At 40.0% G+C, this 14,865-nt stretch overlaps 1 protein-coding gene across 2 annotated transcripts in view; it reads left to right on the top strand.

Moving 5' to 3' along the window:
• Nucleotides 1-12,493, top strand: part of tspan15 (tetraspanin 15) — a 32,229-nt gene extending 19,736 nt beyond the window's left edge. For both annotated transcript variants that reach the window (XM_070827701.1, XM_070827693.1), the window contains exons 5-8: nucleotides 2,419-2,535; nucleotides 7,409-7,459; nucleotides 7,959-8,075; nucleotides 11,715-12,493. In XM_070827701.1, coding sequence (XP_070683802.1) covers nucleotides 2,419-2,535; nucleotides 7,409-7,459; nucleotides 7,959-8,075; nucleotides 11,715-11,882 — 453 coding nt within the window. In that variant the 3' untranslated portion in view covers nucleotides 11,883-12,493. The remainder of the gene's footprint in view (nucleotides 1-2,418; nucleotides 2,536-7,408; nucleotides 7,460-7,958; nucleotides 8,076-11,714) is intronic.
• Nucleotides 12,494-14,865: the final 2,372 nt, after the last annotated feature.

Raw genomic sequence — 14,865 nt, 5'->3', positions numbered from 1 at the left:
CATGATGAACTAACCTCTGTTGTGCAGCCCACACTTTGAGCTGTCAGCTGGCCAACTAGCCACCCGGTTAGTCACTCAGTCATCCAGCCTGCCAGTGGCCATCAGTGAGTCAGACAGTACGCTACAGACAGACAAACACAACTAACTCTGAGGACTGCTTCCCTGTAATTCACCTGTGAGGAATGGTTTCCATCCACAAGTGTAGAAGACGATGGAAAACCATAAGGAAATGGTTAATAAAGGACTAACGGAAACAGTATTTGATACATGAGAAATTAGGCACATTTAGTTTGATATGTGTTGAGTTTTACCACAGATTGTTGTCTAGTTATCAGTCTGCAAGTGACAAGGAGAGTCGTATAATACCATGAGAGGATGGAGGGACATCCCCGGCCTCCTGCAGTCTCGATTGTGTTGACAGGTGTTTTGAGAGATTGGTCCTTCAGACCGGTCTCCTGGGGATGCAAAATCCCCTCAACTCACGCCGTCATTGATCTTCCCAAGGATAGGATTTACTGCAGAGTTGTTGGATTGCGTTATTCTGTACAGTTGCACCTACTAAATTAGAAAACTCAGTGAGAAGCTGTAATGTCATTGGACTTGTACGTAACAGTTGCAGACATTAATCACATCCGTAATTGCTTTGCCTTCCTGTGACCCTTGTTTGGGTCCTGACTCAGGGCTGGAAAAAGCAGCGCTCTGTGGAGTGACGCCAATAAGAAGAAGAAGTAACCTCCTGGCACACTGGCATCATGTCAGCATACTAATCATATTGCCTTGCAAAGAGCAGGCTCATATTTATTCATTTATTCATCCTCTCTCTTCATCTCTTGTTTCATCAACTCGCACCGTCTCTCTTGCTATGTAAACTCTTTTTCATGTTTGTTCTCTGTCTCTCTTATTGTCTCTCCGGCTCACTTTCTCCCTGCCAATAAATTATTTGACTCATTAATGACTACAAAGCAGAACAAATAATGTGCATGTGTTTTTTAGAATGTTTACTCTTTGAGGCAGCTTAGCAGCCACGATCTACCCCAGTGAAGTTATAAATTAAGGAGAAATTACTGAATGGGGGCCTTACAGGTTTGGTGCTATCTATTTTGAGTTCGGGGTACAAGACATTGTTTAATTCAAATATTGAAAAGCCTTTGGTCTCAGATGGTTGTCACATCCATTCTATAGATAGACCTTCCACATTGTGTGCATTGGTATTTTGACTTGTCAAGCACGTGTAGCTAATAACATTAATAACAGGTAATAACAGGTTCATTTGATGTCATTTGTCACACGCGTGCTTTTGCTGCTATGAAAAATCAAAATGCCACCAGAGGAAAAGTTGATGATTAAGTGAAATTCTCTGTTGTTAATTCCGTTGTTTGCCTTCAGCTATATTTTTTTTGGCGGTTTCCTAAACAGCCTGCAAACCATGTGACACAGGAACAGTCAATTAAAAACAATGAACTTGTCTGAAGCAGAGTTCAGTCAATGCGACTCTAAGCCAAAACCAATAATACAGATAGCTTATCGAAGCTCCTTCACTTTCCCTTTGAAGTAATGATGTTTTCTTTTCTAGGGTTTGTCAGTAGTGGCTGAAATAGAGGACAATAAAAGTTAATTGGTTGGTGTCACACTATTTTGTGCCTGTAAACCAACAACAGGAGGGTAGCAGGTATCCTAGGATGAAACATTTCAGCCTTTGAGGCTGCTGCTTCTAAAGGCTGGCTGAGTCTGTAGGATAGGGAGCAGAGGCCCTCCACTGGAATAATCCATGTAATAAGTATTTAATGTTTATATTTCTAAGGTGAGTGAGAAGACACATAGAACTTTAAGTACCTTAAATTGCAAATGTGTGCCTGTAATGTAGTTCGATAAATGCTGAAAACTCTATTTTGGATGTTTTGTGTTACTTTGCCGTGTAGATACGACAGACTAAAACTGAATGTTACAGAAAAGACGGCTTCTTTGCATGAAATTATATTTTCAGGTGCTGATGATATTATGTCCAACAGCAAGGGCTTGGTGTTGTAATAGTATGACCATATTGTTTTACTAATTTACAGTTTTTATGTTATGTTGTAATATGATATTATAGATTTTAGCCATATTGCCCAGTCCTACTACCACCTCTACAATGATTTTGACAAAATTAGAGAGATACACACACACACACAGAGAGACTCATAATTAAATGCAAATGCCCTTAATTATGGCTCATTTCAGCCCAAAATGTTTCTTGCATTATACCAGTGCAGCAGAAAAATGTTGTTTGTCAATCTGGTGACTTTGTTTTTATCTCTCCCCTCTCCCTCATCCCTGCCTCACTTCTCTCTACCTTGTATTCACATTACATATCTTCATCACTCTTTTTGTCTTTCCTTTTTGCCCTTGTCTCTACTCTCTTGTTCTCGTCTCTGGCAGTTTAAGTGTTGTGGAGGTCAAGAGTATAAAGACTGGTCGGTCAACATGTACCACAACTGTACTGCACCTGGTCCACTGGCCTGCGGTGTCCCTTATACTTGCTGCATTACTACTAAGGTAGGTACCACTATTACCATTACAATAGAATTATCACTGCTATCAATTCTTACTGTCATACAGAAGCATGTACTGGCTGTACAGCTTGGATCCGAGTATTATGTCATATTTTATGAAGTTCTGTTTAAATTCCTCTCAGAAAAGAGATTCCTCTCTTGGTAAAGGTCCTCACTGACACAAAATACAAAAGAGCACTGACAGAAAAACTACACATGATCATCAGTTCCGTCACAAGCTTAAAGCATCAAAATGTCCTGACTATAAATGCTGTTTTGCGTTTCATGTTACATTAATGTGAAAATGTGAAAGTATATGTAAAAAACAAAATGTAAAAAGCCTTTTGAGCTGCACAAGTGTCATATTTCCACTGTATGATGCAGCTCGGCCAGGACATCACTGTCAACACACACACACACAGGAGCAACAGAGGATATCAAAGGGACAGTGCTCTTGATTCTCGCTATGTGGCTGTTTGACCTGGCATGGCTTGGCTGGCTGCCATTTTTCAAACTCTGGCTCAAGTAAATAAAAAAAATTGTGGCTGTTGATGGTAGTTTGGCTATTTAAGAATATTAGCTTTATGCAGGATTTCCCATGTCGCTCAAGTGACAGTTGTAATGACGTTGCAGTGTTTCCGTCTCTCGTTTTAGTATTGGAACCTCAACTGAAGTGATACTAAAGAAAGCACCAGGTACTGTCCTCAGCTTTTGTCAAAGGAAAACCAAACAAGAAGAGTTCCAAGTGAGTTAAGTCGTGCTGAACCATGTAGTGGAAAAGAGCCAAAGTGAAAGATAAGATAAAGTGCTTCAAGTGATGTTACTTGACTGGAGCTGATGACTATACATTGGAAAATGAAAAATCTGGGAATGTAATAATAATAATAAATTTTATTTAGAGGCGCCTTTCTGGCACTCAAGGTCGCCATACAAGAAGACAGTAAAACAATAAAACATAGAAAATTCACACAATATTAAATAAGTTTACACAATATAAAAACAGGTTGACAGTGCAATTAAAATCATAGTGAGAAAGCAATCCGGAACAGGTGGGTTTTGAGTGTAGATTTGAATAGGGAAAATGAGTCAATATTTTTTAGATCGGGTGGTAGTGAGTTCCAGAGCCGGGGAGCAGAGCGGCTGAAAGCTCTGCTCCCCATGGTGGTGAGACGGGCAGAGGGGGCAGTCAGGTGGATGGAGGAAGAAGAGCGGGGGGTACGGGAGGGCGTGGCAACATGGATGGGGTCCGACTGGTATGAAGGGGTAAGATTATGGATGGCTTTGAATGTTGTCAGAAGGATTTTGTTGATGTTGGAAGTTGATGCGGTACTTGACCGGGAGCCAGTGGAGCTGCTGCAGGACAGGGGTGATGTGGTGGATGGAGGGGGTTCTGGTGATGATACGGGCAGCTGAATTCTGGACCAGTTGAAGCTTATGGAGTGATTTGTGAGTGAGACCAAAGAGGAGGGAGTTACAGAGAAGTGACAAGGCTGTGAACAAGGATAGCAGTGGTGTGGGGGTTGAGGGAGGGGCGGAGGCGGTTGATGTTACGTAGATGGAAGTATGCAGACCGGGTAATGCTATTGATGTGGGATTGAAAAGATAGAGTACTGTCGAGGATGACACCCAGACTCTTAACCTGAGGGGAAGGGGAAACAGAGCAGTTGTCGATTGGTGAGAAAAAAAGAGATTTGGATAGTGTTGATTTAGAGCCAATGAGGAGAACCTCAGTTTTATTAGTTTAATTTGAGGTGAACCAGGATTTGATTTCTGCTAAGCAGTCGGTGAGGGAGGAGGGTGGGAAGTTGGAAGAGGGTTTGCTGGAGAGGTAGAGCTGGGTGTCATTCGCATAACAGTGAAAATTGATATTATATTTGCGGAAAATATTGCCAAGGGGAAGGAGGTAGATGATGAAAAGGAGGCGCCCCAGGGCTCTGTCATGGGGCGTCTCCTTGACACCTGAAGTGACAGTGGAAGGCTGGGAAGGCTGGGATGTGAAGGTCTTGAGCTGAATGAACTGAGTGCGGCCCGAGAGGTAAGATTGAAACTAGTCTAATGGGGTGTGGGTGATGTCGATGGAGGAAAGTCTATTCAGGAGGGTGGTGTGACAGATGGTGTCAAAGGCCGCACTCAAGTCAAGGAGGATGAAGATTGTGAGTGAACCAGAATCAGCTGCCATGAGGAGGTCGTTGGTGATTTTTATAAGTGCAGTTTCTGTGCTATGGAGGGGACGAAAACCAGACTGTAACTGTTCATAAAGGCTGTTACGGTAGGTTAGAAATAGGACGTAAGTTATTGAAGTTGGAAGGATCATTACCGGGTTTTTTCAGAACTGGAGAGATTGCAGCAGTTTTGAGAGACAGAGGAACAGTTCCAGTGGTGAGGGAAGAGTGAATGATGGCAGAGATGAGGGGGAGCAGTGAAGGGAGGCAGGCTTTAACCAGAACTGTGGGGAGGGGGTCCAGCTGACAGGTGGATGGCTTGGATTTGCGGATGAGGTCTGAAATTTCCAAAGTGGTGGGGAGCAGTGTGAGTTTACCAGACCTCTGCAGCCTGCTCCTCATCTCTGCTCGAGGCTGGTGGCTCATGGATACATTCGCTAATACTACCATAGCACACACGTGTTGTGGGTAATGTAGATGCCAGATTTCTTCAAAGAAGAAGAATGTGTGGAATAAAAGACTACCTCTAAAATCTCTAGTTCTATTCTCTATCATAAGTGTAATGCTAAACTGATCCAGTGCTCTTTTTAAATAGGAATACCATGCAATTTTCATCTTTGTTAAATGTTAATCCCTGCTAATTATAGCTGCTAATGCACACTAAGGAAGGTAGGAAGGTATGTGTGTTGACTGGTTTTGAAGATCAGTATTAGATAACAGCATCTGTAACATCTGATGTGCCTGGATAAAGTAAACATTTAATCATTCCCGGCACTATTTATATTGGATCTATGAAGCCCTGAGCGCAGGGGTTCAGTTTGTATGTCATTATAGTATGTAATAGTGTGGAGTTATGATTTAAATGTATCTCATTACCCTTATGGTGGTGATTAAGCCTTTGCCATGCCAGACAAACAGGCAATTTTCTCCCACGCAAAACTGCACATGTGCTCCCTTTAATTTATGCACCTACACTTCCCAGAGTTGACAAGGAAAGAGAGAACAAACAGAAACTTTTTTTTTATTCACAAAGACAACATTTTGCTGAACGGACACACTCTGCCTCATAGTTGGACTCAGGAAACTAACGCCTCTTTATCCTGTCTTCTCAATATTAAAACCACTAGCAATTCATTCATGTTTTATTCATTTCCAGTTTTGCTTCGCTGTGAGTCCCTTTTAATAACAGGGTTAATTAAGTGACAAAAATGTAAGGTGTCTTTATGTTTTCAATTAATTGATAACTACTAGTCTTTAGTATAAATTTTTGTCTATTAATGTTGGTTCCTTTCAGTAGTCGCTCATTATTGATAACAGGCAAAATTGTGAGGCAGCCTAGGGCCAGCCAATATATATAAATAAACAAATCTATATATTCTTACTGTAGGCTTTTCAGTGTAAAATGATACTTTTGCTGTCAATGATGCCTGCAGTTGTGATCATAACCATACACCGATTCCTTATCTTTGCCATTTTACTGGAGTATTTTTCTCTTCCGGTACATTATGATATACCACAGAAGACTGTATTGCACTCAATTTCTTTGCAGAATCATAAGGAAAATATGATAACAGCGTGGTTTGGTGAATTACCCCACCATTCTTATTGCTGCTAATCATTAATGGTGGTAGTCAAGCATTAGACATTCAAGTAGAGGGAAAGAAACTGCAGAGAAAGTGACTTACTGACCCTTTCAGAAGTTATGGAAATGACATCACTTGTACAAAACTGGAGTATTTTATTTTAGCTTGAACTTGAAATAATTAAAACAGTCAAAATGTGATGATAAAATTCTGAACCATAGATTGTGCAAACCAAATTTCATACAAATGTATCTAGATAAATATAAAGAGAGATATAATAAATAAATGATAATAAAAATGAACTTAGAGACACGGGTCTGAAAATGTATTATGTGAAAATAGACTGACATATTGAAATTTCCTTTGACTATAGTTTCTCACAAGTTCTCAAAAAAGGAGAAAAAGTAGTAAAATTTGACATTTATATAGCAAAAGAGAGAGATAATTGTGAAAACATATCCTTGATTGGCACAGCGCCACCTTGAGGTCAGTGAGTGTCCTTTTATGTGCCTGAGTGTTGGGTGCATATTGCAAGACACTTACCAATTTTCTTGACTCTTGGTCTTATGATTTTTGCTGCACTGACATTGTGCAATGTCTTAAAAATGGCGACTCCTCTTCATGTGCCAGTAGGTCACAAGAGCTTGGCAGTTTATCTTATCTAATTTGAATATGTGGATATATTTGAATATGGAAAACTACAAACCCAAGGTCACAAGGTACACGCTCGCATACACACTGGCTAGTTTTTTCATGCACACACACTCACGTAGTCTTCGCTAAAAGGCAACAAACACTTTTTACAGTTGAGCTTTCTACAGTCAACAGGATTGTAGTAATGATACTTTCAGCACTTTGGTGTGTGCGTGTGCATGAGAGAAGCCGTCATAATGTGGGTCATTGTGTGTGTTTCATTGGCAGTCTGTCTTTTTTAGAGTAGATTAAATTCTGTCTTCTGTCTGCTGCTGTTGTTGTTTGGTGTACATGTACACACATAGTGGTGTGAAGGGTGATGATGGGCGGTGTGTTGTTTTGAAAAGTCAATTAGATTTGTTGTGTCCTAGTGTTCCTTTATTTAGGATACTATGAAATATTTCTACATCTCTTTCTCTCTGCCCCACCCCCCCTTCAGGCTAATGAAGTGGCCAACACTCTGTGCGGGTACGAGGTGTTGAAAAAAGAGGTAAGACCTCAAAGACTGATGCACATGACTGAATTGAGAAAAGACTAATGTGTTTTTAACCTCAAGTGCTGCTCCTCGTCTTGATTGATAGCATATTAAATATTTAGTGCAGTTTTTGTCTGCTTTGACAGCCAGAACATAATGATTTCATGTGGAGATTTCATACATTTGTTCTGTGTATTCAACATAATGATTATAGTGACTAGCTGACATGCATTTTGTGACACTCACCATTAGTGCAGCACATCCTTTACAACTCACAAATAAAGACTTTACAGTCATGAATTAAAGCAAAATAAAGCTGTCATATTTGTGATGGATTGCTGGCACGTTTTCCATTATTCAGTTTTAAGTGCAGCATGAAATGTAGGACTGTTTAGTATGAAATATTCTAGTAGAAGTAGAAGTAAAAACCAAACTGACTATGAAACTGTGTATGAAACTCGACTGTAACCACTAACTGTGAAAATACAGCTAACAAGCGATTTGTGTCTTGCAGCGATTGGATTTGATTGAAATCATCCATATCAGAGGCTGCACTGATGCTTTCTTCATCTGGCTGATGGACAACTATAAGACTATGGCTGCACTGTTGTTGGGGATCCTACTGCCTCAGGTACACACACATCCACGCCTCCTATATGTATAAACACAAACTTAGGGCAGTATAATATACATGATGCTCAGCATGTACAAGGCAAGGAGGTCTACATGTTCGTAGTTTAGATTTGAACCAAACATTTCTAATCTGAAGAAAAACAACTGCTGTGTATAACAGTTATGTGCAGATTTGAATTGTGTGTTCTGTGTGTAGTTACATGAATGCACATTATGAACATTAATGTACATCTGTAAGAAACAGATTTACAGGTTTACTGGTCTTCCAGGAGAGAGAATTCTTTATGTGATTTGGGTTTGACTGACAATGACGTACTTTTCATGTTTTATTGTTCATAAGAGTTAAGAACTGCTCCAACCCCGTGAGTCAAAGTGGGCTGGGCACTTGTACAGTTGAGGCCAAAATTATTAGCCCCCCTTGTGAAATCAGACAAAACCCTTGATTTCTCCATGGAAATGACCATTAACAACAAGTGTTTATAGTTTATTTGTTTCCAAAATAACAAAGACAAAATATTCACTAAGTTTGATGTAGGATATTTTACTGATGCAATTGAAACAAGAAAAGGCAAAAATGAAATGGCCAAAATGATTAGCCCCCCTTAATAGTCAATGGTGTACCCTTTCTGAGCCACAACTGACAACAACCTCTTAGAGTAGTTCTTTACAAGGTTGGCACATGTCTCTTGAGGGATTTTGGCCCATTCTTCCAATGCAAATTGTTCCAGCTGGTCCAAATTGCATGGTTTCCGAGCATGGACATTCACTCTGAGCACCCGTCCCAGATTCTCAATAGGACTGAGATCTGGGCTCTGTGCGGGCCACTCCAGGACCTTGGTTTTGGTGTCCTTTAAGAACTGTTGGACCAATTTTGACGTATGCTTTGGGTCATTGTCTTGTTGGAAGACCCAGCGACGACCTAAGCCTAGACTAAGAGCAGATTTCTTCATATTATCCCTCAAAATGTCAACACAATTTTCTTTTTTCATGATGCCAAGTACCCGAATCAGGCTCCCTGTGCCTGAGGCTGCAAAACAGCCCCACAGCATGATGCTCCCACCACCATGTTTAACTATGGGAACGGTGTACTTTGGGTTGAAGGCCTCTCCCTTTCTGCCAAACACAAGCAACATCCATGTGCCCAAACAGTTCCAGTTTAGTCTCATCAGACCAAAGGACAGATTTTCAAAACTCATCTTTACCTTTCAAATGTTCACGGCAAACCTCAGTCTGGCTCTGATGTGCTGCTCTTTGAGTAAAGGGATTCTTCTGGGACGATGACCCTGAAGCCCACCACGATGAAGTGCCCTCACAACTGTGTTTCTTGAAACATCAACTCCAGAAGAGGCCAGGTCAGCAACAATCACCTTGGCAGATGTCCGGGGCTTCTTGCTGACAGGACATAACCAACATAGTGGCACCTAACTAAGGGGACATTAGCTAACATTCACTCCCTGAAGACTTGAACCACAACCACCACGTGCCAAACCCAAGCCTTACCCTACTCGGAGGGTAGAGGTGTACTATATACCTAACTTTTGTACTTGTGACAATATTTCTCAAAACTGTCACCGCTGTCAGGGGTTTAAGAAGAGCAGCGTTAGTTTCAGTGTCCGTGAATGTCAGAAGCACATTGAAATCAAACATTTACGCAGCTAAGCAATTCTAATGACTAAGTGGGAGAAAATGTAAATTGCTTCACATCAGATACACCTGACATTTTCACAATATGAGCAGTGATAAAATAAGCTGTGCATTTTCACAAAATGCTTTGCATGCTGGTCCATTTCCTTTGGGTTTGCTCTACACTAAGTACAAACAGGGAACATTTTTGAAAAAGCCTTTTTACAAGATTTTTGAAACTGTCTGACCGTCTTTTTGACACTGTGACACTTAGAAATACACATATGAACGCCAAGCATTTCCACTATACATCTGCCACTTTCCCTTCATATACATTTTTTTTTTACCAGATCCATTAGCAGAATTGGAAAGCTTTCATTTCATCTGTCATTCCTGGCTCCTTACATATCATTTAACTTATGATACTTTAAAATACAGACACACATTGACTGACAGATCTGAATACACAGTACTGTGCACAGGTCTAAGGCAGGTGTGAAGAAATGGTGAAAAGTAAGAAGTTTTTTTAAATATCTAAAATGTAAATGTTTATTTTTATCAATTTACAAAATCCAAAGTGAGCGAACAGAAGAAAAATGTAAATTAAATCAATATTTGCTGTGACCTCCCTCTGCCTTCAAACAGCATCAGTTCTTCAGGTACACTCGCACACAGTTTTTGAAGGAACTCAGCAGGAAGGTTGTTCCAAACATCTTAGAGAACAAACCACAGATCTTCTGAGGATGTCGGCTGCCTCAGATCCTTCTGTTGAGCACAGTTGAGTCTCTTGGCCATGTTTCCACATCTGGTCAGACTTCTCCAGACAGTAGATGGTGTTACTGGTTTCTGCTGCTTCTGAGCTGATGGCTGCTGGACATCTTCTGATTTCTGAGGGAAGTAAACATAATGTGTCTTTCACCTGCTGCACTAAGTTTCCTTGGCCGACCGCTGCGTCTACGGTCCTCAGCGTTGTCTGTTTCTTTGTGCTTCTTCCAAAGAGCTTGAACAGCACATGTTGAAACCCCAGTCTGCTCTGAAATCTTTACCTGGGGGAGACCTTGCTGATGCAGTAGAACTACCTGGTGTCTTGTTGCTGTGTTCAGTCTGAACATGATGACCTGAGACATGAAGCTGTCTTCCACAGCCTCACCTCAGTAGCAGAGTTTGTCTGTTCCTCCCCCAGTTTTAAGCCTCCTACAGCTGTTTCTGTTTCAGTTAATGACTGTGTTTCTACCTACATATGAAACTGATGATCATTAGCACATGTTTGGTATAATTGGTTAATCATACACCTGATTATGATCCTACAAAATCCCTGACTGTGATCAAGTGTACCTGAAGAACTGATGCTGTTCTGAAGGAAAAGGGAGGTCACAGCAAATATTGATCTGATTTAGATTTTGCTCCCCTTTGCTCACTTTGCATTTTGTAAATTTATAAACAAACATTTACATTTTAGATTTTTGAAAGCATTCTTGCCTAAGACTTTTGCACAATATGTAGATCGTGCTGGACTTAAATAAGCGTGTTGGACACCACTAAGCTGTGCATTTAGGAAAGGAGAGCCAGGCAGTCATTCAGTCCATACAGGGGGGCTTCTAATTAGCCATATTTCATGTCTCTTCTCTCTTCATGACCTGCTCTGGTCCACCATCATGAAGGCCATCTGAATTCCCTTATTTCTGTTGGGAGGAGCGATGAGCGAGGAGGCTTTCTTCCTTTGTGAACGTCTTTTATAGGACTGACTCAGTTAGTGAAAAAATCCATGTGCATCAGGGACAATATGTTTTGGCATGAGATATATTTATATTTATTGTTTTCCTCTTTCCCTAAAACATATTTGCTGCTAAATTATTTCTACAAATTATGTGACACTCATAATGAAATATAGCGTTGTTTGCTTATGTGCTTTTGATGTCTGAGCAGTAACTTTATAAACGCCCCATGGAGATCTCTCTTCCTTTCCTTCCAATAATCTCTCTCTCTCTCTCTCTCTCTCTCTCCCTCTGTCCAGTTCTTTGGCGTGATAGTCAGCTGGCTGTACATCACTCGTGTTGAAGACGCCATCAGTGAGTGTGGTCACTACACGGACGGACTACTGAACTCAAGTGCACATGAAAGAGCAGCGAGGAGCCAGGGCCGCATGGCCAAATGGTTTAAGTGTATGCCAGAGATCGACTGATGGAGACAAAAAATTGAAAGCAGTCCAGTCGATCCAGATACTGCTGCAGAAGATGTGGGAACCTGCCTTTGAACTGCAGGTTTATTATATCATCACTCCAGTGTTGAAATGTGTGTTTTTATATGTGTTTTTGGGAAGAAGGAATTGTTCAGCAGATTATTAATTAGGAGATTGATATTTAAGTTTTTAGTTACTATATGTAATGTCCAAGACAATATTTACAGGGTTAACTGTGTTAAAAAATGATTCATTAACGTGTTAGCATAAACTGCACTAAGGCAAGTGTGGGAAATAAGAGCTCATTTAGATCTGTGCTTTTAGCTGCATTGTGCCTCAGACAGTCTCAGGGATAAACACAGAAACCAATACAACCACTATTGCTCCTGGTTTGATAATATGAAACTGATCACACATCACACCCTTTCTATAGCGCTGACATTTTTTCTTACTTTTGTACCTGTGTTCTTTGTATTTTTCTGATACCACTAATTTCTGATACTGATGGAGCCAGTCCTCTCATTGAATCACTACTGTTGCCAAAACAAAACAAAAATAGTTGGCTAAGACACTGTTCATCTGGAAGTAGCACATGCTTGCCTCATTTGTATATAACTGGTAAAGCTCTGAGGTTTGAGACTAAAACATTTAAGCCTGTAGAATTTAGAAGTAGAAGTATTTATGCACTACTCTGCACACCCCCTTATGACCACAAGTGCTCAGGGAACCTTCAGAAAGTGCTGCAATGATCATAATTATTATTATAGGCATTTTCTTCATCAAAGCCTTAACTTTGACCCCTGATTTTAGTCGAAGGCTGTGGTTTTGTTTTTGTCTTTTTATAAGTGAACACATTTTGGTGTAATCTTCAGTTCACTGGTGTGATGAGAAAATGCAAAGCAGGCCCTGCAGTGTCAGGTCTGAGAGCCTGCAGATGATCAGTTGTATGTTGATTTAAAAGATGAATGCTAATGCAGTGCCACTGCCATAAGTAGAGGATATCTCAGGGTTAATGATAACTATAGGGACCCTGTTTCAGAATAACCATATTTAAGGACTACTAATTCACAATCTGTGAGAACGGCAGCGCCACCTGCATTACATTTTTTTATCAACATGATGAAATGATTTATGGAACATATCGGCTTAGTCAGAAAAAACAGCGTACAGAGTTACAAGTTAAAAAAACCTTTAGAGGTCTTTACTTTATTACCATTAAACTGAAACCACTATTCTTTTCCCTAATCTTAACTCATCTGGAATCAGGCTTCAGTATTCCTGTGATTTATACTCTCTGTCAGACCACTTTCTTACAACTTGTGACTTGAAAAAAAAATCTTTGTCACTGAACAGAGCATCCACATGTCAGTTAGGTTTCCCCCAAAATAGGTTCACTCCACGAATTAGACGTGTAATTTCAACGAGACACGTCTGCATATAAACATATTAAGATAGGCTAGTCTTGATATACTGTATATAAAATTGCGCAGAGCATCCTGTATCATATAATCCAGTGTGGTTTTAAGTTTCACAGACATGCACTCATGACATAGTTGAGTAATGTGACGTTAATGTGCTACTAAACTTTGTTTGGTTTGACGTGAAGTTGGAAAAATGGTTTACTGTAGTGACATTACTGTGACATGTTGGCGTCATTGCTTCTATTCAGTGGTGTGCACACAAACACACAGGGCTTCATGTTGCCTTGTTTGCACTGAAGGGTCATTGACATGATCACATGTCAGGGCAAAAAAAATGATACATTTGACTTTCGCCCTGATTCATTCTGTTAGGTCTTTATTAGAAAATAGTCGTTTATGTTTCTTCTCAGGCACGACTCGATTGGTTATTGTGAAGCCCTTGGCTGGTGGGTTGTAGGTAAAAGCTATGTGTATGTAATCAAGTGGTTGAGGATTTAATCTGTATCTGCTACAGGTACTACTTACTTCTGCAGCATTCACACCGAATCACATTTTATGGCTTTTAGACACATTTTCATTAGTGTCAATAAACAGGAAACGTCACATTCAGTGTACAGTAACACACTCGCTGCTCGCCACTCAAAAAGCAGTTAGAAGAAAAGGTCTGGGTTTTTGGTTTCCACACGTTTCATTAAACCAGACATGTCTAATTGTGATGAGTTGAAAGGACCGTCATGGTTATTAGGGTAACCGGCAGTATAAAGTAGTTTCAGCAATTTTGACTTTATTTAAATTTTTTTTGAAAAAGTATTGACCCAGCTCTGAATGTGCGTATTTGTTATTTACATTTTATAGTCTGTATTGTCATTAATTTTGGAGAAGTATAAGCATATTTTATACCAAAGAAAGCCCATAGTGGCCTCTTATGTGTAATGATAACCTTATGTAAAAATCTTGACTATATTCTTCAATCACAGAACATATACGTGACAGTGGAAGTGCCAATGTCTCTTTAAAGGAATAAGCTGATCCATAGATGTAAGTTATGTTATTAATTTGCCATGTCCTATACATTTAATATGTGGGCAGCCTCACTGCGAATTTCATCATCTGTCTTTAAAAGTTGATGAATCATCGTTTAGTGAGTTGCATAAACCTACACTTACTGAAAGAAGCATGTTGTTGAATAGTTTTGCCTGGTTTAGGGTGGGAAATAAAATGATTTACTGCTTTATCATTGACTGTAGCACTGAATAGATTTTCCTGTAAAGGGATATTTGTGGGTTGGGGCACTGTTAAATAAATGATGACTGATGCAGCATCACACTGTGTGTTTTCTAACAGGCTTCACCCCGAGTCACTAGCAGTGTCTAAATGTCCTGGTTACTTCACATTAAAAACATTATTTATTATTTGTTATATGTTTAATCAGCATGACCGATAAGTAACTTATTATGTAAGTGAGAGTTTGACCAAATGCAAACAAATGAAGTTGCTGATTTGAACATTCACGTGAATTATGGTGAGATTATGCTGTGATAAGATCTCTTCGAAACATCTGTACA

This window comes from Pempheris klunzingeri, chromosome 1 (assembly GCF_042242105.1).
Source record: "Pempheris klunzingeri isolate RE-2024b chromosome 1, fPemKlu1.hap1, whole genome shotgun sequence".
Lineage (NCBI taxonomy): Eukaryota > Metazoa > Chordata > Actinopteri > Acropomatiformes > Pempheridae > Pempheris > Pempheris klunzingeri.
The sequence above is the reverse complement of the archived record's forward strand: the minus strand, read 5'-3'. Positions and strand labels throughout refer to the sequence as shown.